The following is an 18,361-nucleotide window of genomic DNA, read 5'->3' as shown; positions in this document are numbered from 1 at the left end:
CCCTGAGACAGCAGTTAATGGAACACATTTTGCCATTGGAATACCCATTACATTCTGTTCCATTGAGTATTGTTACATTTTTAATTTTACATCTCTTTATGCTCCAATGACAATGGTTATCAGTAGGATTGCACTGATACCGTTTTTTGTTTTTTTAGTGGCGAGTATGACTACCGATATATATTCAGTTAGGCACTCCCTGATATAAAATACCTTAGTGGTCCATACAAAATGAATGGGCTCAAATAGCACTGCAAAGAATACCATGCAATTTGAACAGGAATGCAGTGCGATGTCCCGACGACAAGCCTAGGTTCACACGGGAGCAGTGTGCAGGAAACCACATGCAATTCTGACAGGAATCGCACTGCATTCCTGTTCAAATTGCATGCGATTTGAGCCCATTTCTTTTGTATGGGCTCCAGTCGCACTGCAAAGGTTTCTGGTAATGGAGCATTTGCACAAGTACTCATACAAATACTCAATATTGGAACTAATACCAATATCAGTGCAACCCTAGTCACCAGGCGAAAAATAGACGGCAAATCTCCCCACTGGGATCACAGACTGCAAAAAAGAAAAAAAAAAAGCCATGGCTTTTCACACTCCTTACAATTAAAAAAAAAAAAAAAAACACACACAACCTCTTTAGATACACTTTAAAGTGGTTGTAAACCCTTACAAACCACTTTTACCTACAGGTAAGCCTAGATTAAGGTTTATCTGTAGGTCCAAGAAATATCTCCTAAACCTATACGGTTTAGGAGATATTTACCTGAAGACAGCCAGCACTGTCTACGGCGCATGCGCGGGAGTGACGTCGTCGCTGCTCCGGCAAATCATGCGCGGATGGACGCTCAAAACTACAGGGTACAGTGGTCATTTCGCTGGCTCCTGTGTCAGGTAAGTGGCACATAATGGGCTACTATGCAATGCATAGTAGCCCATTATGCTTTACCTTCGCAGGGAATCAAAGAGGAAGTAAACCCATCAGGGTTTACGTCCTCTTTAAATATCACGCTTAACTTTTTTTATTTTTTTTGTCTATAGAAAAAAATTATTTGTATTATGAAAACTAAGGCTGAAGTTATAGCTAATAAAACTTATTTTTAGAATACAGTCTGTTCACCAAAATAGGGAAATATGAAACCTTGAAACAGACAATAAAAAAACCGACTTAAGATGACTGTGGTTAGCACTAGTTTCACTTCATTCCTTTGTTGTGTTCTGGTTACACAGCATACTCCTGAAGAGCCAGTGTCATTTTTCTTTATTCATACCTGTCTGGCCATGCACCTAGTAGCTTGCATAAAAAAGAAAGCATTTTCTGTGAGGTCTTAAAGAGAATCTTTACCCTAGTAAGAAAAAAAAATATATAAGTCAGCAGCTATAAATCTTGGAGCTGCTGACATATAAAATGACACTGACCTGTCCAGGAAGCGCCAACCTCACCAGGGTCGGTTATTTGGCAGTCGTCAGGTCCCCGACACCAGCATGTATACTGTGAAAAGCCGGCTGTGACTTACTTGTGGCTTCACAGCCAGCTTCCCACTGTGCATGCACAAGCCACACTGCGCTATGTGAATGGGACCAGTGACATGTCCCAAAAAGCTGCAGGCAAAGGGGTGGAGGCGAAGTTCGACTTTGATCGCTTGAGTAAGAATGGGTTACCCATCAAAAGTTCCAAGAGGCTTGGTACAAATAAAAGAAATTAGAAAGGATAGACTCTGACCACAATACATTTTCCAAATGTAAGCTTTTATTAAAGCCCAACTACAGACATATTAAAAAAAAATCCCTTTCATTTAGATCTAGGAGAACAAAAAGGAAGAAAAAAAATCATTTTATCTGCACCAACTGAGCCTTCGCTCTTCCCCCCAGCTAGATCACCCCTAACTCTTCTCTCCCGTGTTCTAGTGGTCTAAGATCCTAACACCATCAATCCCAAAGTACGGTGCAGCCCTGCATTTGACGTGTTGATGCGGAAACAATCCACTACAAAAACGTGGTGGAGCACCATCTGCTAGGAGAGCAAAGGTTCAGAAAAGTTTACAACATTTCTCCTCTACCCTAGACAAAACTAGTAATTAACGGCCGCAGTGTGAACATAGCCCCACTACAAAGAATACGTTAACATTTAAATTAAAAATCTTTATATTTTGCAAGTACAGAGTGCCAAAGAATAGCCACTGGTATTGTTGGCTGGCTCATTTAATTAATATGATCAAGATTAAAAAATAAAATAAAGTAGAAGTAATGAAAACATAAAACAATCCTAAAAACTAATCTGGCACAAAATCCTAAAAAAAAAAAAAATCTAGCTTAAGTTAGGCTTTAGTCAGTCTGAAAATAAACAGTATTCTTAAGCATAAACCAGGAGGAGGGGTGCGGTAACATAAGTGAACAAAAACTTTCAGGAAGTTTGTTTGCTGTTTTTATTATTTTTACTTCCTTTGTTCCTCAGTACAGAGGATGTGCATCCTTGCAACGCATGTATAATCAATACTATATGTATCAGCTACTGTAATAAACATTTATTCTAAGCAAAAGCCTGTCGCTTAAAAACAATGTATTGCTTTGGGGGGGGGGGGGGTACGTAGACACTATGTTTATTTGATTTAGTATAATCGTCAAGATTTATTTTAGCCTGGGACTTTGTAATGAAATATCATCCAAATTACTAGCCCGTCGAGACAGATTTCACTAGACAAAGCATCACACTGGCTCTGTCAGCTTGCCTTCTTCCTATATTGCATCCTGCTATCATCTCTTCCTCAGGTAAGCAATGCAGATCCACAAGATATAAAATGAAAAGTAATTAAATCAGACTAGACCACCTTCTTGCATTGCTCTGTGGTTCAGTTCTAATGCTCACTTGTCCATTGTAGGCGCTTTTGACTGTGGACACGGGTCAACATGAACACCCTGACCCATCTGACTATGCGGCCCCATACACTACAAACTGCAATGCTGGGTGTTCCGACACCTTTCTTTCGGAACAAGCATTAACTCATTAACTTTTTCAGCACTTTAAGCTACAGTATTTTTTTTTTTCCCCCAGCCTTCATTCCCCATGTGCATCAATCAACCTTGGTTCCCCATGACTCTGTAGCCAGATCAAAAGTTTTACTTCCTTGGCTCAACTTTGGTAGGTCCTTAGAACAGTAGGCTTTGAACATTCTGCAAGAGCTGCACTTTGAGATAATCTGACCCAATTGCCTAATAATTACAATTTGGCCCTTGTCAAAGTCACTCAAATTATTACGCTTGCCCATTTTTTCTACTTTTCAAAGGATCAACTTTAGGGAAAGCATGTCTATTTGTTGCCCAATATACGCAACCCACTTTCAGATGCAATTCTAACGTGATAATCATTGTTAATCACTTTACTGCTCAGTGGTCATAAGGTTATGGCTGATTGGTGTATGTCGACATTTTATTGCGTTTAAAAATAAATTTAAGTGCATTTTTTCTGAAAATATAAAAATTTATCAAAAGTAATGCAAATATTTCAACTGTCCTGATTTTATGCTACAGTTTCAGAATATATGTGAAGTTGAGGGGTTTAAATAATTTGCGATTCTAAAATGTGTATAAAAAAAAAACCCTACACCATTTAAAAAAAACATAATGAACAATGTCAAAAGGAGGATCACTCACCTCTCTAGCTATATGTACTGCGACATAACTCATCCTCAAAGTTTAACAAGAGGCAGTAAAGTCAGGATTCTAGCACCTTACACAGGCCTGCCACTGTTTACATTGGAAAAAAAAAATATCCCTTTCAGTTGGTCTGCACTCACGCATCACGGTTTAATTGATCATTTAGAGCTAGGAGAACAAAAAAAAAAAATTATTTTTTTGTTTATCTGAGCCAACCGAGTCTTCGCTCTTCCCCCCAGCTAGTCCACCCCAAGCTCTTTTCTCCCGTGTTCTAGTGGTCTAAGATCTTGACACCATCAATCCCGAGGTAGGGTGCAGCCCTGCATTCGGGATTGATGGTGTCGTGTTGATGCCGAGGGACAGGCCACTACAAAAACGTGGTGAAGCGCCATCTGCCAGGGAAGCGAAGGTTCAGAAAAGTTTACAACATTTCTCCTCTACCCTAGACCAAACTAGTAATTAACGCCTGCAGTGTGATCATAGCGCCACTACAAGGGATTAGAGGTCGACCGATATGGGTTTTTCTCTAGCCGATGCAGATATTTAGAAATCGCCATGGCCGATGGCCAAAATAGGATACCGTTTTTTTTTTTGGGCCGATATCTTAGGGCCGGTTCACACTGCAGGCGAGGCGACTCCGACTTGCCTCGCCGCGACCTGCCGCGACCTCAGCGGCAACTTGCAGATGACTTCTGTATAGAAGTCAATGCAAGTCGCCCCGAGGTCGCCCAAAAGTAGTACAGGAACCTTTTTTCTGAGTCGGAGCGACTCGAGTCGCTCCTCTCAGAACGGTTCCATTGTACAGAACGGGGGCGACTTGCGAGAGCGAGGCGAGTCGTGTCGCCTCGCATCGCCCGCTGTGTGAACCGGCTCTTAGGCCGATTGTTTTTATTTATTTTTCCCCTTCATCTTATAAAATCTAACAGTTAGACACCTTTCACACTGAGGCATTTTACATATAATGTTTGGGGGTTCCAAGTCCTTTTCTAGCAAAAAATATGGATTTTAACTTGTAAACACCAAATGTCAAAAATAGGCTTAGTCATGAAAGGGTTAAATGATTAAACTGAGAACTCTACACAGAGTTGAATTCATTCATAAGTGTAAACATTGTATCGCTTTGCTTTTTTCTTGGCAGACTGCCCAGAGAGGAAACAAGTCGCTTCACTGATGTTGTCTTCTTCTACCCTAATCTTTAAAAGAAAGTTGTGTTGCCCCTTTAAATCAAACTGAAATGTGTGAAAACAAAGTCAAAATAATTCCTACCTCAAATATGTAAAAAATAGTGTTACAAACATTGTGAGACACAGTAATATAGTAAAACAAAACCATCCGCAACATTAAAGTCCATTTGTGTTTTAGTATAGCCAATAACTGTGCTCCTATTAAAGGTGATAATATTCAGATCCTCCAAATATTGTGTGCTTGCAGGTGAAAAAGAGATAGATCTGCACTCACCAGAACCTTTTGGCCAACAAGTGACCATCAAGCAAAAAATAGCCAGATTCACTTCTTAATAGAGAGAAGTTTGCTGGAGGAGTGCTCTCCTTTCTCCCACTTTATGCCACTAAAATAATAAAAGCTCCACGAGGGACCACAAGAGAGTATCATATAGTGCAGTATGTTTTAAGGAGGTAAAATACACATAAAAGCAATGCAGATGCCCTCACGCATGCACATGTCATCAGGAAAAATCATTTGGAGGATTTGATTATCATCATTAATAGGAGCATGGTGTTTGGCCATACGATAACACAAATGGACTTCAATGTTGCAGACGATTTGTTTTTATATATCACAATGTTTGCATAACTGTGGTAGGAACTTTAAGTGGTTATTGTATATACACATTTCAATTTGATTTAAAAGGGCAAAGCTATTCTTTTCAGACACAGAGCCGTAATTCAGCCACCGCACCCTCTCTCTCAGACCGGTTAACTGAATTTGATTGACAGCATTGGGAGCCGATGGCGGCGCTGCTGTGACTCAGCCAATCAGGAGGGATAGTCCTGGACAGCAGAGGCATTTGTGCACATTGCTGGATAGAGATGGGGCTCAGGTAAGTATTGGGGGGGGGGCAGAGGGGGCTGCTGCACACAGACGGCTTCATCTTAAATGCATAGAATGCTATAAGATAAAAAACCTCCTGCCTTTACGCCCATTTTAAGGTAAAAAAAATAAAAATAAAAACACAACTATGTCAGCTCCCCCCCAGATACTCACCTGAGCCAAATCTAGACCCAGCACTGTGCCCACCTGCAGCAGTGCTGCTTTTATTTCCATTAGCTGCTGTCAGTCAAATTCTATGCACAGTAAATGGGGGGACAGGTCTGAGCTGCTATCAGGGCTGGGTTCCACCCTTCCTTCTCTGAACTGGCCATTCAGCTATCGGCTCCTATCTCTCCACAGTTACTCAGCTGTTGATGATATCCTGCTTGTCAGTCCTGCCTACTTAAGCCGTCCAGTCCAGAGGAGCTCTGCCTTCGCCTTGGTCAACATCACAGAAACATCTCCTGCGTTCCTGTTCAAGACGTGCTTCGCTGACATCCCTTCTGGCTCCAGATCCTGCTTGCTGTTCCACTACATTTATCCCCAACTTCTGGCTTGGCTGACTATCCATTCCGGTTACTGAACTTTGGCTGTGTTTTGACTACATTTGTTGTTTTTACTTTTATTACTAAACAAGTGTGATTTAACTGTACTTCTGTCTCGGCCTGATTTCATGGTTTCTGACAGCTGCACTGTGCGCGTCTATTGACCCCATTTCAGGATCAAGCCTACATGAGTGCCCCCATAGCAAGCGGCTTACTACGGGGGTTCCAAGAGAAGAGAAAGAACCAAGAGTGCTTGTGAGGTCCCCAGAAATGAATAATCAGGGCTGCTCTGCGCAAAACCATTTGGATGTATAGCAGGATGCCCCACCTCCTATCATAGAACTTTTTGCATTCTGGAGAAATAATACAAGGGGTTTTGTGAATGGAGGAGAGGGGCTGACAGGGAGGATGAGTGGCACAATTTATTCACTGTATCAGCCCTAAGTTAATACATATAGCTGGTGCCAGCAGGGCATAGAATACACTTCATTAAATTTATGTCCTTGGTGCTATATAACCCCACCCCCAAAAACAAAATTTAACCGAGCTTTAGATTTAAAGTGGTTACGGTTGACCTTAAAGGCATTAAGGTTTTACAACCAAACAAAAACCTACCCGAAAAGCTGGAAAAAAAAAAAAAAACAGCAGGTTTTTAGACCTTTTTTTAAGCACTATTGCTCCCTGTCAAGTGACCACCATCATTCTGCACCGCTATACAGTGGCTGGTGGGCATGTGCATTATCTTCTAGCCCTATTATTCATTAGAAGGCACGTGAAAAGAAGGGGAGATGAGAGGCGGAAGCAAGTGGGGTGGAGCTGGCTGGCTGTGAGAACTGAGACCGACGACTGTACACCAGCATGCAATACGCATTGGGTGAGAAGAGTGGAATGATGGACCTACCTCTGATTTTATTCTACAGCTCTTCCCCTGCAAATTTCCTTTCCAGGAACATTTCTGAACTTTGCTCTGCTACCAATCAGAAATACTTGTCAGTAACATAGATGTCTCCAGGGATTTCCTTGACACTGAGCCAGCTGTAAAGAAGCATGCTGAGTACAAAAGTGTGCCAAGACCTGAACTTTACAACTGAAGTTACCTGGGTTGAGGGCATAGAGTGAAGTGAAAAGAAAAGCAATGCAAATCATCTTGCCCTGATCATCAAAAAATCTGATATCCTGGAGTTATCCTTTAAAATCAGGGCTGCCTGTATCCGAGGAGCTGACCAATGTACTTAAATATGTATTCACTGGGATGAATCCATTTATTTCTAAACATGCACTTACTGGATATTTATAATACATGTGAGGTCTTCTACATGCAGAGGGTACAGTAACTGCCATACATTTTCCCAGAAAGAAATCCTCTAATACTGCTCAAGGTACTTTAACAAATGGGTACATACAGTACATTTAAAGGCCAAGTTAATCTTTCTGAACATGTTACACCCATATTTAGGGTAGACTATGCAACGTGCTCCAGCATCCTCCCCACTGCTGATCCCCCTTCCCACTGAGACAGAGAGTGGGCAGGGGGGATCCTCTCCTCACACTCGCTGTCACAATTTAAAAATAGTGTGGGTCCGCCCCCATACAGACACCTCATTCAGAGTTCTGTTAATGAAGTACAAGTACTGTCTGCCATTGTGGCAGACGGCTTGTAGTTCTCAATGAGCTGTGAGGCTGTCAGGTGTTCTCGTAGTTCATGGATTCTTCCTGCTCCCTAGTAACTGTCTGCCCATATGGGAAGTGCAGGCAGACAGCTTTACAGAGAGTCTGCACGAGCACAGCATTGCTCCCAAGGTTTTTGTTACAAAGAGCTGCAAAAATATATGAAGCCACATTGCCATGCCAAGGTATCTCTGAAAAGTGTGCCCCCTTATTCTTAACTACATGAGCACTCAAACCGGGGCGTATACAGTGTTTCCCCAAAAACAAGCCCTACTGTGATTTTCGCAATATAAGCCCTACCCCAAAAATAAGCCCTAGTTTAAAGTGGTTGTGAAATCCTAGAATTCGATGTATTACAGTATTACATAATGTAAACCGTGCATGTCTCTGTAATCTATTTGTGATAAATACCTTATTATCATACAGGATTTATATAGCGCCAACAGTTTACGCAGCACTTTACAACATTAAGGTAGACATTACAATTCAAGACAGGGGGAATCAGAGGGCCCTGCTCGTTAGAGCTTATAGCTTCTTTATCAGCTGACCTTCCCGATGCTCTCCTCCTCTTCTCCAAGCTGTCAGCGGGGATCTAACTTCCCCCCGCAGTGCTCGGTGCAGGGAAGAGAGGTCTGCCAGGTCATGGCACAATAAGGTATTTATCACAAATGGATTACAGAAACACACAGTTTACATTATATAATAAAGTGCATTCTAGGATTTTACAAGCACTTTTACCCAGTTCCACTGGCCACTGGGGATTTCTGAAAGGCAGGGAGAGAAGACAGCACATGACAAGCCCTACCCCCAAAATAAGCCTTACTGGGTCTTTTGTTGCCAAGATTAATATAAGACCCAGACTTATTTTCGGGTTAACACAGCATATCACAAGCAGTAACCCGATTTTTGGTTTGCAGTGTTAGACTCAGTTGCTCTCAGTGATTCTAGGCTTCTGGTGTGTTCCTGCCCCTTTAAAGCAAAAAAAAATAAAAATCACACTTTACATGAACTGCAACTTATGCAGGTTTCCAGGCACAGACAGTTCTAAAAACTGCTGTTGTGACAGCGAGCAATTGAATTTGAAGACTGAAGGTTCTGGGGAAAAAAAAAAAAAAAAACTTTTACCTTAAGGTGACCCTGCCCCCACATAATTTCATCAAAAATAAATAAAATGAATTATTGCAACTTATGTTCACTTACCCTACATAGCATATTTACTAGGGATGCACCGAATGGGTTTTTTGGTGCCGAAACCGATACCGAAAATGAAAAATACACTAGGCCGAAAACCGAAACCGATACCAAAACAGCACCGATACCGAAAATGACTGTTTTTAAAAAATATTTTAATACAGGAGGTGGTCAGAGACTGGGGACATGGCACAGGAGGTGGTCAGAGACTGGGGACATGGTACAGGAGGTGGTCAGAGACTGGGGACATGGTACAGGAGGTGGTCAGAGACTGGGGACATGGTACAGGAGGTGGTCAGAGACTGGGGACATGGTACAGGAGGTGGTCAGAGACTGGGGACATGGTACAGGAGATGGTCAGAGACTGGGGACATGGTACAGGAGATGGTCAGAGACTGGGGACATGGTACAGGAGATGGTCAGAGACTGGGGACATGGTACAGGAGATGGTCAGAGACTGGAGACATGGTACAGGAGGTGGTCAGAGACTGCATGCATGGTACAGGAGGTGGTCAGAGACTGCATGCATGGTACAGGAGGTGGTCAGAGACTGCATGCATGGTACAGGAGGTGGTCAGAGACTGCATGCATGGTACAGGAGGTGGTCAGAGACTGCATGCATGGTACAGGAGATGGTCAGAGACTGGGGACACGGTACAGGAGATGGTCAGAGACTGGGGACGTGGTACAGAAGATGGTCAGACCGGGGACATGGTACAGGAGATGGTCAGAGACAGAGGACGTGGTACAGGAGGCATCCCTCATTGCAGCCAGTGTGCCCCATTGCAGCCAGTGTGCCCCATTGCAGCCAATTGCAGCTAGTGTGCCCCATTGCAGCTAGTGTGCCCCATTGCAGCCAATTGCACCTAGTGTGCCCCATTGCAGCCAATTGCACCTAGTGTGCCCCATTGCAGCCAATTGCACCTAGTGTGCCCCATTGCAGCCAATTGCACCTAGTGTGCCCCATTGCAGCCAATTGCAGCCAGTGTGTCCCATTGCAGCCTGTGCACTGTGTGCAGGGAAGAGAGCCGCCTCCGCCGCCTGTTTGATAACAGCGCCGGGAACATCACAGCTTTCATTTCAATAGCTGTGTGTTCCCAGCCGCGCGCCGTCACACGCAGCCCCTCCCCCTTGTCCGGGCACTTAGATAGACAGATCATCCGCAGGATTGGACGGATGATCTGTCTATCAAAGTGCCCGGACAAGGGGGAGGGGCTGCGTGTGACGGCGCGTGGCTGGGAACACACAGCTATTGAAATGAAAGCTGTGATGTTCCCGGCGCTGTGATCAAACAGGCGGCGGAGACGGCTCTCCTGCGCTATACACCCCCCATGATGGGTGTCACCAGGGGTGTTGGGCGGAGCCCCGCCCCCAGCCAGGCCACGCCCCATTTTCGGCTCCATTATCGGCCGTTTTTCTCTTTCGCCAAATTGCCGAAAAGGGCATTTTCGGCCGATATGTTTCGGCGGCCGAAATTTCGGTGCATCACTTATATTTACCCTGCATTAAATACCTCCCTACTCCTAGTGGTTCAGAAGGTTTGAAACTGCAGCTGTACGCCGCCATCTTTAATGTGATATCAGCTAACCCATAAAAAACTGAGCTGCTACTCCAGTAATGATCTGTATACATTCTGTGCATGAACAGTATTTGCATGAGCAAAATTAGCCTCATTGCTGAGAATAGTCATGTGATATCTGACAGTCACATGACTGTAGCAAAGCAAACGCAAACTGGATTTTGCTACAAGAATAGGGAGTATAGAGTGATCTTTGGAAGGATCATTGCTGGTGAAGAAATACGGCATTACTGCACTTGCCTCCTGGTGCTTACAATCATGTGTGCCCTCCAGATGACAAGCTCAAAATGCAACGCAAAACTAAGCCACACCCCAACAGCAACCTTGCAGCCGGTGAGGATGGAGAGGATGCGGAGACACCCCCATAAATGTGTAATTCCAAGGAATGTTGCAGAGGGTAGTACATTAAAAAATTAAAGGGGATATTAGCAAGTACATATTAGGAGGTGTTCATTTATAAACTTGAGTCTGGTGACAGGGTCTACAGAGCTACAGTATCTCCAAGGTAACACAGCTAACTATACAAATACACAGTACAGGAGTATGCAGTACTCTCAAATATAAAAGATTCTTGTGTCATAGTTCTTTTTTTTTTTTTGTGTTACTTTAAGTCCATGAGACATAAAAATCTTGAAGAAAAAAAATTCTGCTAAACAGCCTCCATTTATAATGAACAAAAAAAATGGTGGTCTAAAACTATGTGGCCTGCCAATGATCATCAGAATTTAATGGTGAAAGTTATGTGGTTGTCATCCTCACTTCACTACCTAATGGGTCATGGACCTGGAACAAGCACGCAGAATTTTAGATTTATTTATGCACTTGCTCCAAATCTGCAACGCAATAAGTAGCAAAACAATGAAGACATGGATGGACAGACTAAGTGACTGTAGCACCCACATTTATATTATGACAGGTGCCCTTTAAAAGGAAGACATCATTTTTATTAGACGTAATGATTCCAATTGCCTTTTTACCTTAAACAATACTTAGTTGCTTTAGTGACAGAACACTGTGCTTTGTAAACAAGGTTTCAATTATAGATCACACTGAAGCAATGAACCTGCAAATACTTTGATGACAATGAGCTTGTTTACGATACGCAATGTAACTCTAGCTATAACTTTGTATTAAAATGAGATTCTAAAGCCCATACACACTATCAGATTTTCTGCTGATTTTTTCCTTCAGATTTACCAAAACCATACAAGAGGTCAAACCTTAGGAGTTTCGATGTGTATGCAATCAGGCAGGTCCTTGCACCACATGGTTTTGGTAAATCTGAAGACAAAAATCAGCAGAAAATCTGATAGTGTGTATGGGGCTTATTTTTTATTTTATTTTTTGCCATCTATGGCCCCATTGAGGAGGTCTCACTTTTCTGTGCAGCCTCTCATTCTGTCCATGGGACAGGAAAAAAGAAAACCTGCCACAGACAAGCTGGTCATAAAAAGCTGACCAACATTTGTACACTTCTGTACTTCTCTGTAGAAAAAAAAAAAAAAAAAAAGTGGGTTTAATGCTGTAAAAAATTGTGATTGAAACATTTCCTCCCACTTCCCGCCCCAATGACAGTGTTCTTACTACAACAGAAAATGAGGGAAATCTCAAAATGGACAGAGCAAAAAAACTGACAGACAGTGGCAGCAGCTACATCAGGGGCTCCACCCCCCCCTAATCCATACATCTGGACCCTTATTTACATGCAAGGAGCCGAACGCATGGATTTCAATGGATTTTTTGATTTTTTTAAGCACATGATTAGATCCCGAGGCTCTAATTGGCTTTTAAAAAAAAAAAAAAAAAGGGTGGGCTCAAGAAGCAAGTCCTGAGACCCGATTGGCCAGGGAGTCTTAGGATTCCTGGCCAATCGGGTCTCAGGACCCATTTCCTGTTAAGCTGGAAGGAAAAGCAACACCTGTTCAGCCGGGAGCGAGGAGCAGCCTCTTTTGGTAAGGCTGGACTGGTCGCCTCCTTTCCATCCATTTCCCGTGGGGGGGGGGAATTGTACGAGTGAGGGGGGCAAGTTTGTGTGCCGCTCCCCGCAAAATATTGAGCACCAGCCGCCACTGCATTCCAGCCCCTTACTCCCGCCTGAAAAACTGGAAGTGATATAAAGGAAAGCATTAGGAGGTGATTGGGGATGACTAATGCCACATGACAAGAAGAAAAAAACACAAACAAAAAGCTGCAAATTCAAGAATAGCACTGTTGCTCACAGACGAGTTATTTGCCAATAAAATTGTACTTTCTCCATTTCTACACATTGCTGAAACACAGAGAAGGGTCTCTCTATTATATCTTTATCCTGAATTATCAGAAAACTTCAATACATGGAAAAATCATGTTCCATATTGTGAAGACATGTGGCTATAAGGGGCAAACACCGTACATTGATGGTGAATGGAGGTTTATATGTCAGAGTGGACGTGGCAAACAAAGTGTTAATAGTTTGCAGAGCATGCAACATTCACCATGGAGTTGTACACAACTTTACACCAATCACATTGGACATGTGTGTCAGGTAGTGATACTACTACAAGTGACAGCGAAAACAAACCTGGCAGACAAGCTGTGTATACACACCATGTGCTGCCTGGGATAACAACCTCCGCCAACAGGAAATGTACACACAGGATAACACGATATAGAGATTGAATTATATATACACACATATATTGCTAATTATGTATACAGAAAACAATGAGATGTCCTTTACTGCACACAACCATACACATACAGTATCTCACAAAAGTGAGTACACCCCTCACATTTTTGTAAACATTTTATTATATCTTTTCATGTGACAACACTGAAGAAATTACACTTTGTTACAATGTAAAGTAGTGAGTGTACAGCTTGTATAACAGTGTAAACTTGCTATCCCCTTAGGGGTGTACTCACTTTTGTTGCCAGCGGTTTAGACATGAATAGCTGTGTGTTGTGTTATTTTGAGGGGACAGCAAATGTTCACTGTTATACAAGCTGTAGACTCACTACTTTACATAGTAGCAAAGTGTAATTTCTTCAGTGTTGTCACATGAAAAGATATAATAAAATGTTTACAAAAATGTGAGGGGTGTACTCACTTTTGTGAGATACTGTGTGGCTAGATAGATTTAAAAAAAAAGGAGTGAAAGAAAAAAGGAAAAAAAAAAAAAAAAGGACAAGGAAAAGATGTGAAAAAAAATAAAAGATATAGATAGATATTTAGAAAGAAATTACTCCTCAAATGATTAAAGCGATTGTAAACCTTTTTTTTTAAATCAAAAATATCATACTTGCCTCCAAGTGAAGTTTGTTTTGCACAGTGTGGCCCCAAACCTCGTCTTCTGGGGTACCCCGGCAGCGCTCGCAACTCCTACTCGCATCGGTAAACCCCCTAGGAGAAGCGCTCTCCCTGGTGTTACCTTGCGGGCGTACTCCGAGTCCAGCATTTGTGTGCATAGACACAGAATGCTGGACACGGCGCCGCCCCACTGCCAAGAACCCCAGGCAGAGAAGGTGGGCGCGTCTCCACCGAGGGAACGAACCGGGGGGGGGGGGGGGGAGATGATGCATTAGGATGCATAAAGGTGAAAAAACATGAGGGCTTACAACTCCTTTAAGGTCTCTTGAATCTGGAAGCCTAAAAAGACCATTTAAGCTTTTTTTTATGATCTAAATGCAGCTCATTGTTCTTAATAGGACTGCACACAAAGGTGGTTAAGGTTATGCAGTGTACAGATCAGTAAACAAAACACAAAAAAAAAAACACCAAACATACAAAATATGCATGTATGTACAAATTTAGTGTACACCCTGCTCCCTTGATTAATGAAGCTAGAAGAATTTTTATGGGTCTTCACACAAATGCACACTTGTGCTTCTGCCTAGTAGGATTAGGGTCACTGGCTCGAATCCCAACCACGACACTACCTGCCTGCAATTTGCATGTTCTCTCTGTGCCTGCATGGCTTTCCTCCGGGTACTCCGGTTTCCTCCAACACTCCAAAAATATAATGGTTTGTTAACTGGCTCCAGTTTCTATTAGTCCTATTATGTGTATATATGACCGAGTTAGGGACCTTAGGCTGTAAGTTCAATGAGAGCAGCTACTGATGTTAATGTACAATATAAAACGTATAAAGCGATGTGTAAATTGACAGTGCTATATACGGCAAGTACCTGTAATAATGTCCTATACAGCCTGTCCTTTTGATTTTATGGCAGGAATGTCTAATGTTTTTATATCAGTGAGCTGTGCAGGTACCCTTTAGCTCCTGTTCACATTGGAACAACTTGTTATGCAATAGCCAGCAATCACACTGTTCAAATCGGTGTGACACAGACTTTGCGGTGCTGCATAGATTTGAGAAAGTAGTACATGCACTACTTTAGCCCATTTCAGGTGCGACTTGAATAGACATCTGTGCATGAAGCCACACAGTTGTCTTCAAAGTCACACTGACATGCGGCGTTGAAATTGTGCGATTTCAGTTTAAGTTGCATGATTTCAAAGATGCAGTCAATGTGAACAGGGGTTAAGCTAGGTATACACGTAACGTTTATTTTTTTCGTTCAACCCAGTGGACTGAATGAAAAAAATAAACGGAGATGTTGTCATATTAACTAGTGCAGCCATCTCCCCTGCTGTGCTATTAGAATTCCGACCCCCCCCCCCACCAGAATACACCAATCAGCGCTCACATCTATTGGCTGCCAGCGCTGATTGGATGTTGGTTTTCCCAACATGTCCTTTTGACAAAAGCCGGTCCTTAGACCGCCTTCTATAAGAAGGACAACTGTACACACTGACCACATTGAATTGGCCAATACTGAACGATATTTGGCCCATGTGAACTTGGCTTTACACATGTGCACTCCGCAACCTGTAGAGTACATACAGCCAGTGAACACGCACACATGATGGTCAAACAGGACAGGAGCAAACACACACACTTATAACAATGTAGAGAGTTGTGACATTCCCTGACACATGAACACACAGCACTGAGGAGCCATGTATGCTCATGTACAGTAGTAGTAGTAAGAGGATAGTGCCATGTTTAGTAGTAGTAGCAAAGGATAATGTCTTGTGTAGTTGTAGTAGTAGAGGATAGTGAAATTTATAGTAGTAGAGGCTCTGAGGAAGAAGGTATTCCTTCAAAACGCTTCAGCCACCAGTGGTTTTCGTGTCCTCTCCTTTATGACCTGGAGACTGTTGATACCAGACAGATTAAAGCTTTTACATTGCAGTTTTCCTTCATACATTTGTGAGTAGTTTTTGATTCACTATTAAACTTCTCACAAGGATAATGCACAAGACTGGTGTGCCCTCTTTCTTTTTTCTTGTTTGACTGCTAGAATATCCCTATCCTGGAGGGCAGCAAGACCTGAGACATTATCCATATCGAAAGCTAGATCACCTCATCAACACACTTGTGCCCAAGAGTATTTTTTTGTTTGCTGCTATCAAAAATAGTAGTAGTAGGGGGTGATGTCATGTGTACTAGTAGTAGTAGTAAAGGAAGGTGTCATGTGTAGTAGTGGTAGAGGATAGTGTCATGTATAGTAGTAGTAAAGGAAGGTGTCATGTGTAGTAGTAGTGGATAGTGTCATGTGTAGTAGTAGATGATGGCATCTCATGTGTGTGTCTCTCATGTACAGTAGTAGAGGATAGTGTGTGTGTGTGTGTGTGTGTGTGTGTGTCATATACAGCAGTAGTAGAGGATAGTTGGTGTGTGATGTACAGAAGTAGTAGAGGACGGTGTTGTGTATAGTGTGTGTGTGTTGTATTCGGGTCTGACACGTGCAGACACATAGCGGACAGATCGGGGTGCCAGTCGTATGTATGGGGCACGGGGTGGAGGTGCCAGCTCGCTGTCAGTAGGTGTGCTCAGTGCCTTACCTTGGTGCGGATCTGTCCGGAGGTGGACACTTTCCGGATGAGTTTCTGGGGGCCCTCATGCTCCCCCTCGCTGTCAGAGGATTCCTCTCCTGCAGCCGTCCCCGAACTTGCCCCGGCGGGGGGGTCCCTCATCATGCCGCTTCCGGACATCTTGTCACAGTCCTGCCGGGGAAACACAAACCAATCCGAATCAACAGGGCTGACAACCAGTCCTCTCCGACTGGCCGGGGGCACAGTGGAGGTGCCGGGCACAGTAGCGCGCCTGGCCGCCATCTTCCACCGACACCCGCCCCCTCCCCCCAGAACTATCACACCCGACCACCCAACACCGCCCCCACATCAACAGACTCCGCCCATGTTTCCCCCACTCTCGACCACCCAATACCGACCCTCCATAACAAGACTCCGCCCACCACTCCAACTCCCTACCACTGAACACCGCCCCTGCATGCAGACTCCGCCCACCTTCCCCACTCCCGGCCTCCCAACACCGCCCATGCATGCAGAGACTCCGCCCATTAGCCCCCACTGCCGACCACCCAAGACCTCCCCTTTCCACCCAGACTCCGCCCACCACCCCCTTCACACTATACTATATCACACCCGACCACCCAGCCCCGCCCCCTTCTATTATCATACCGAGCCGCTTCCCGTCCCCGGCGAGAACAGCCCACCGCCGCCCGTCCAGCATGCTATGTCCTCCCAGGCCCCGCCCACCGGACCTCCCACAGCCGAGCGACTACACACATCACACAGCATCCACTAAGTCAATACAGAGCGGCTATAAATAGCCTGACAGGCCGGCTACACATCCACCAACTATGTGACACTTGTCTGCCCGGCACCGCCCCCTCCTCCGTGTCACCGGCTGGGGAAGCCGGGGGACTGACATCAGCCCTGTCACTGGAGGAAGGGCGGCCTCCTGGATCCTCACATCCAGGGATGGGACAGATAGCGGGATCATAGCCCGAATAACAGGGAGATCCGAGCTCTACCCAGCACACAGCACGGCATCTATACATTATATACACACACAACCATTACTGGGGGGAGTCCCTCACCCACACATCATCCATGGACTGTCACTGTGCTGACAGCACTTGTGTCCCTCAGTCCCCCCTCAGATATGTACTCTTCCATTCACAGAGTTGTATAAAAGGAGCCACGACAAATAGAAAGTACACTAATAGGAATTGTGCATAGAGTAAGGAAGGTTATATAACATAGCCACCATGCTGGGTTGCTCCCATAGCTAAACAGGACGTGAGGATTTCCCTGCAAATTATTTGGGAGTTCCCACCGAACTAGTGTCCCCATTGCAAAATTGCCCCTCTTACCAGAAATTGGGGTTTTCTTGCACTTTCAAAGATAACAATAACAGGACAAATATAGAGAGGGTGAAACTTCTTAACTGGGCACCGACAGCAAAAAAAAAAAAAAAACTGACAGGGGTTCTATTCCATCTCCACTCCATCCAACACGAAAAAAAAAAAAGAAAAAAAAAAAAGTTTTGCAATTAGTTATAAAAAATAAATAAAAATCAGGATACTGTGGGGAAAGGAACCTTGCCATTCCAGTAAAGGGGGAGGGGTGCAGTTTAGGGTTGGAGAATGTGACTATTTCATGTGACACCCTAGATAAACACAGAACATGAACCATAGCCAGCATTCACATAGCTCTTCACACAGTAATACACAAGCAGTGAAGAAGCTTGTACTGCCTTCTAACTGCCTGTTCTTACCCTTTAAAGGGGCAGGAAACATTGATTTAACCGTT

At 43.7% G+C, this 18,361-nt stretch overlaps 1 protein-coding gene across 2 annotated transcripts in view; it reads right to left on the bottom strand.

Moving 5' to 3' along the window:
* Positions 1-17,507, bottom strand: part of DGKH (diacylglycerol kinase eta) — a 363,187-nt gene extending 345,680 nt beyond the window's left edge. The window contains exon 1 of one of the 2 annotated variants that reach the window (XM_077483186.1): positions 16,586-17,507. In XM_077483186.1, the coding sequence (XP_077339312.1) occupies positions 16,586-16,858 (273 nt within the window). In that variant the 5' untranslated portion in view covers positions 16,859-17,507. The remainder of the gene's footprint in view (positions 1-16,585) is intronic. The other variant, XM_077483187.1, reaches the window with a different exon arrangement.
* Positions 17,508-18,361: the final 854 nt, after the last annotated feature.

The sequence above is a fragment of the Lithobates pipiens genome, unplaced genomic scaffold, assembly GCF_037356315.1.
Source record: "Lithobates pipiens isolate NorthernLeopardFrog02 unplaced genomic scaffold, aLitPip1_a1.2 Scaffold_16, whole genome shotgun sequence".
Classification (NCBI taxonomy): domain Eukaryota; kingdom Metazoa; phylum Chordata; class Amphibia; order Anura; family Ranidae; genus Lithobates; species Lithobates pipiens.
The sequence above is the reverse complement of the archived record's forward strand: the minus strand, read 5'-3'. Positions and strand labels throughout refer to the sequence as shown.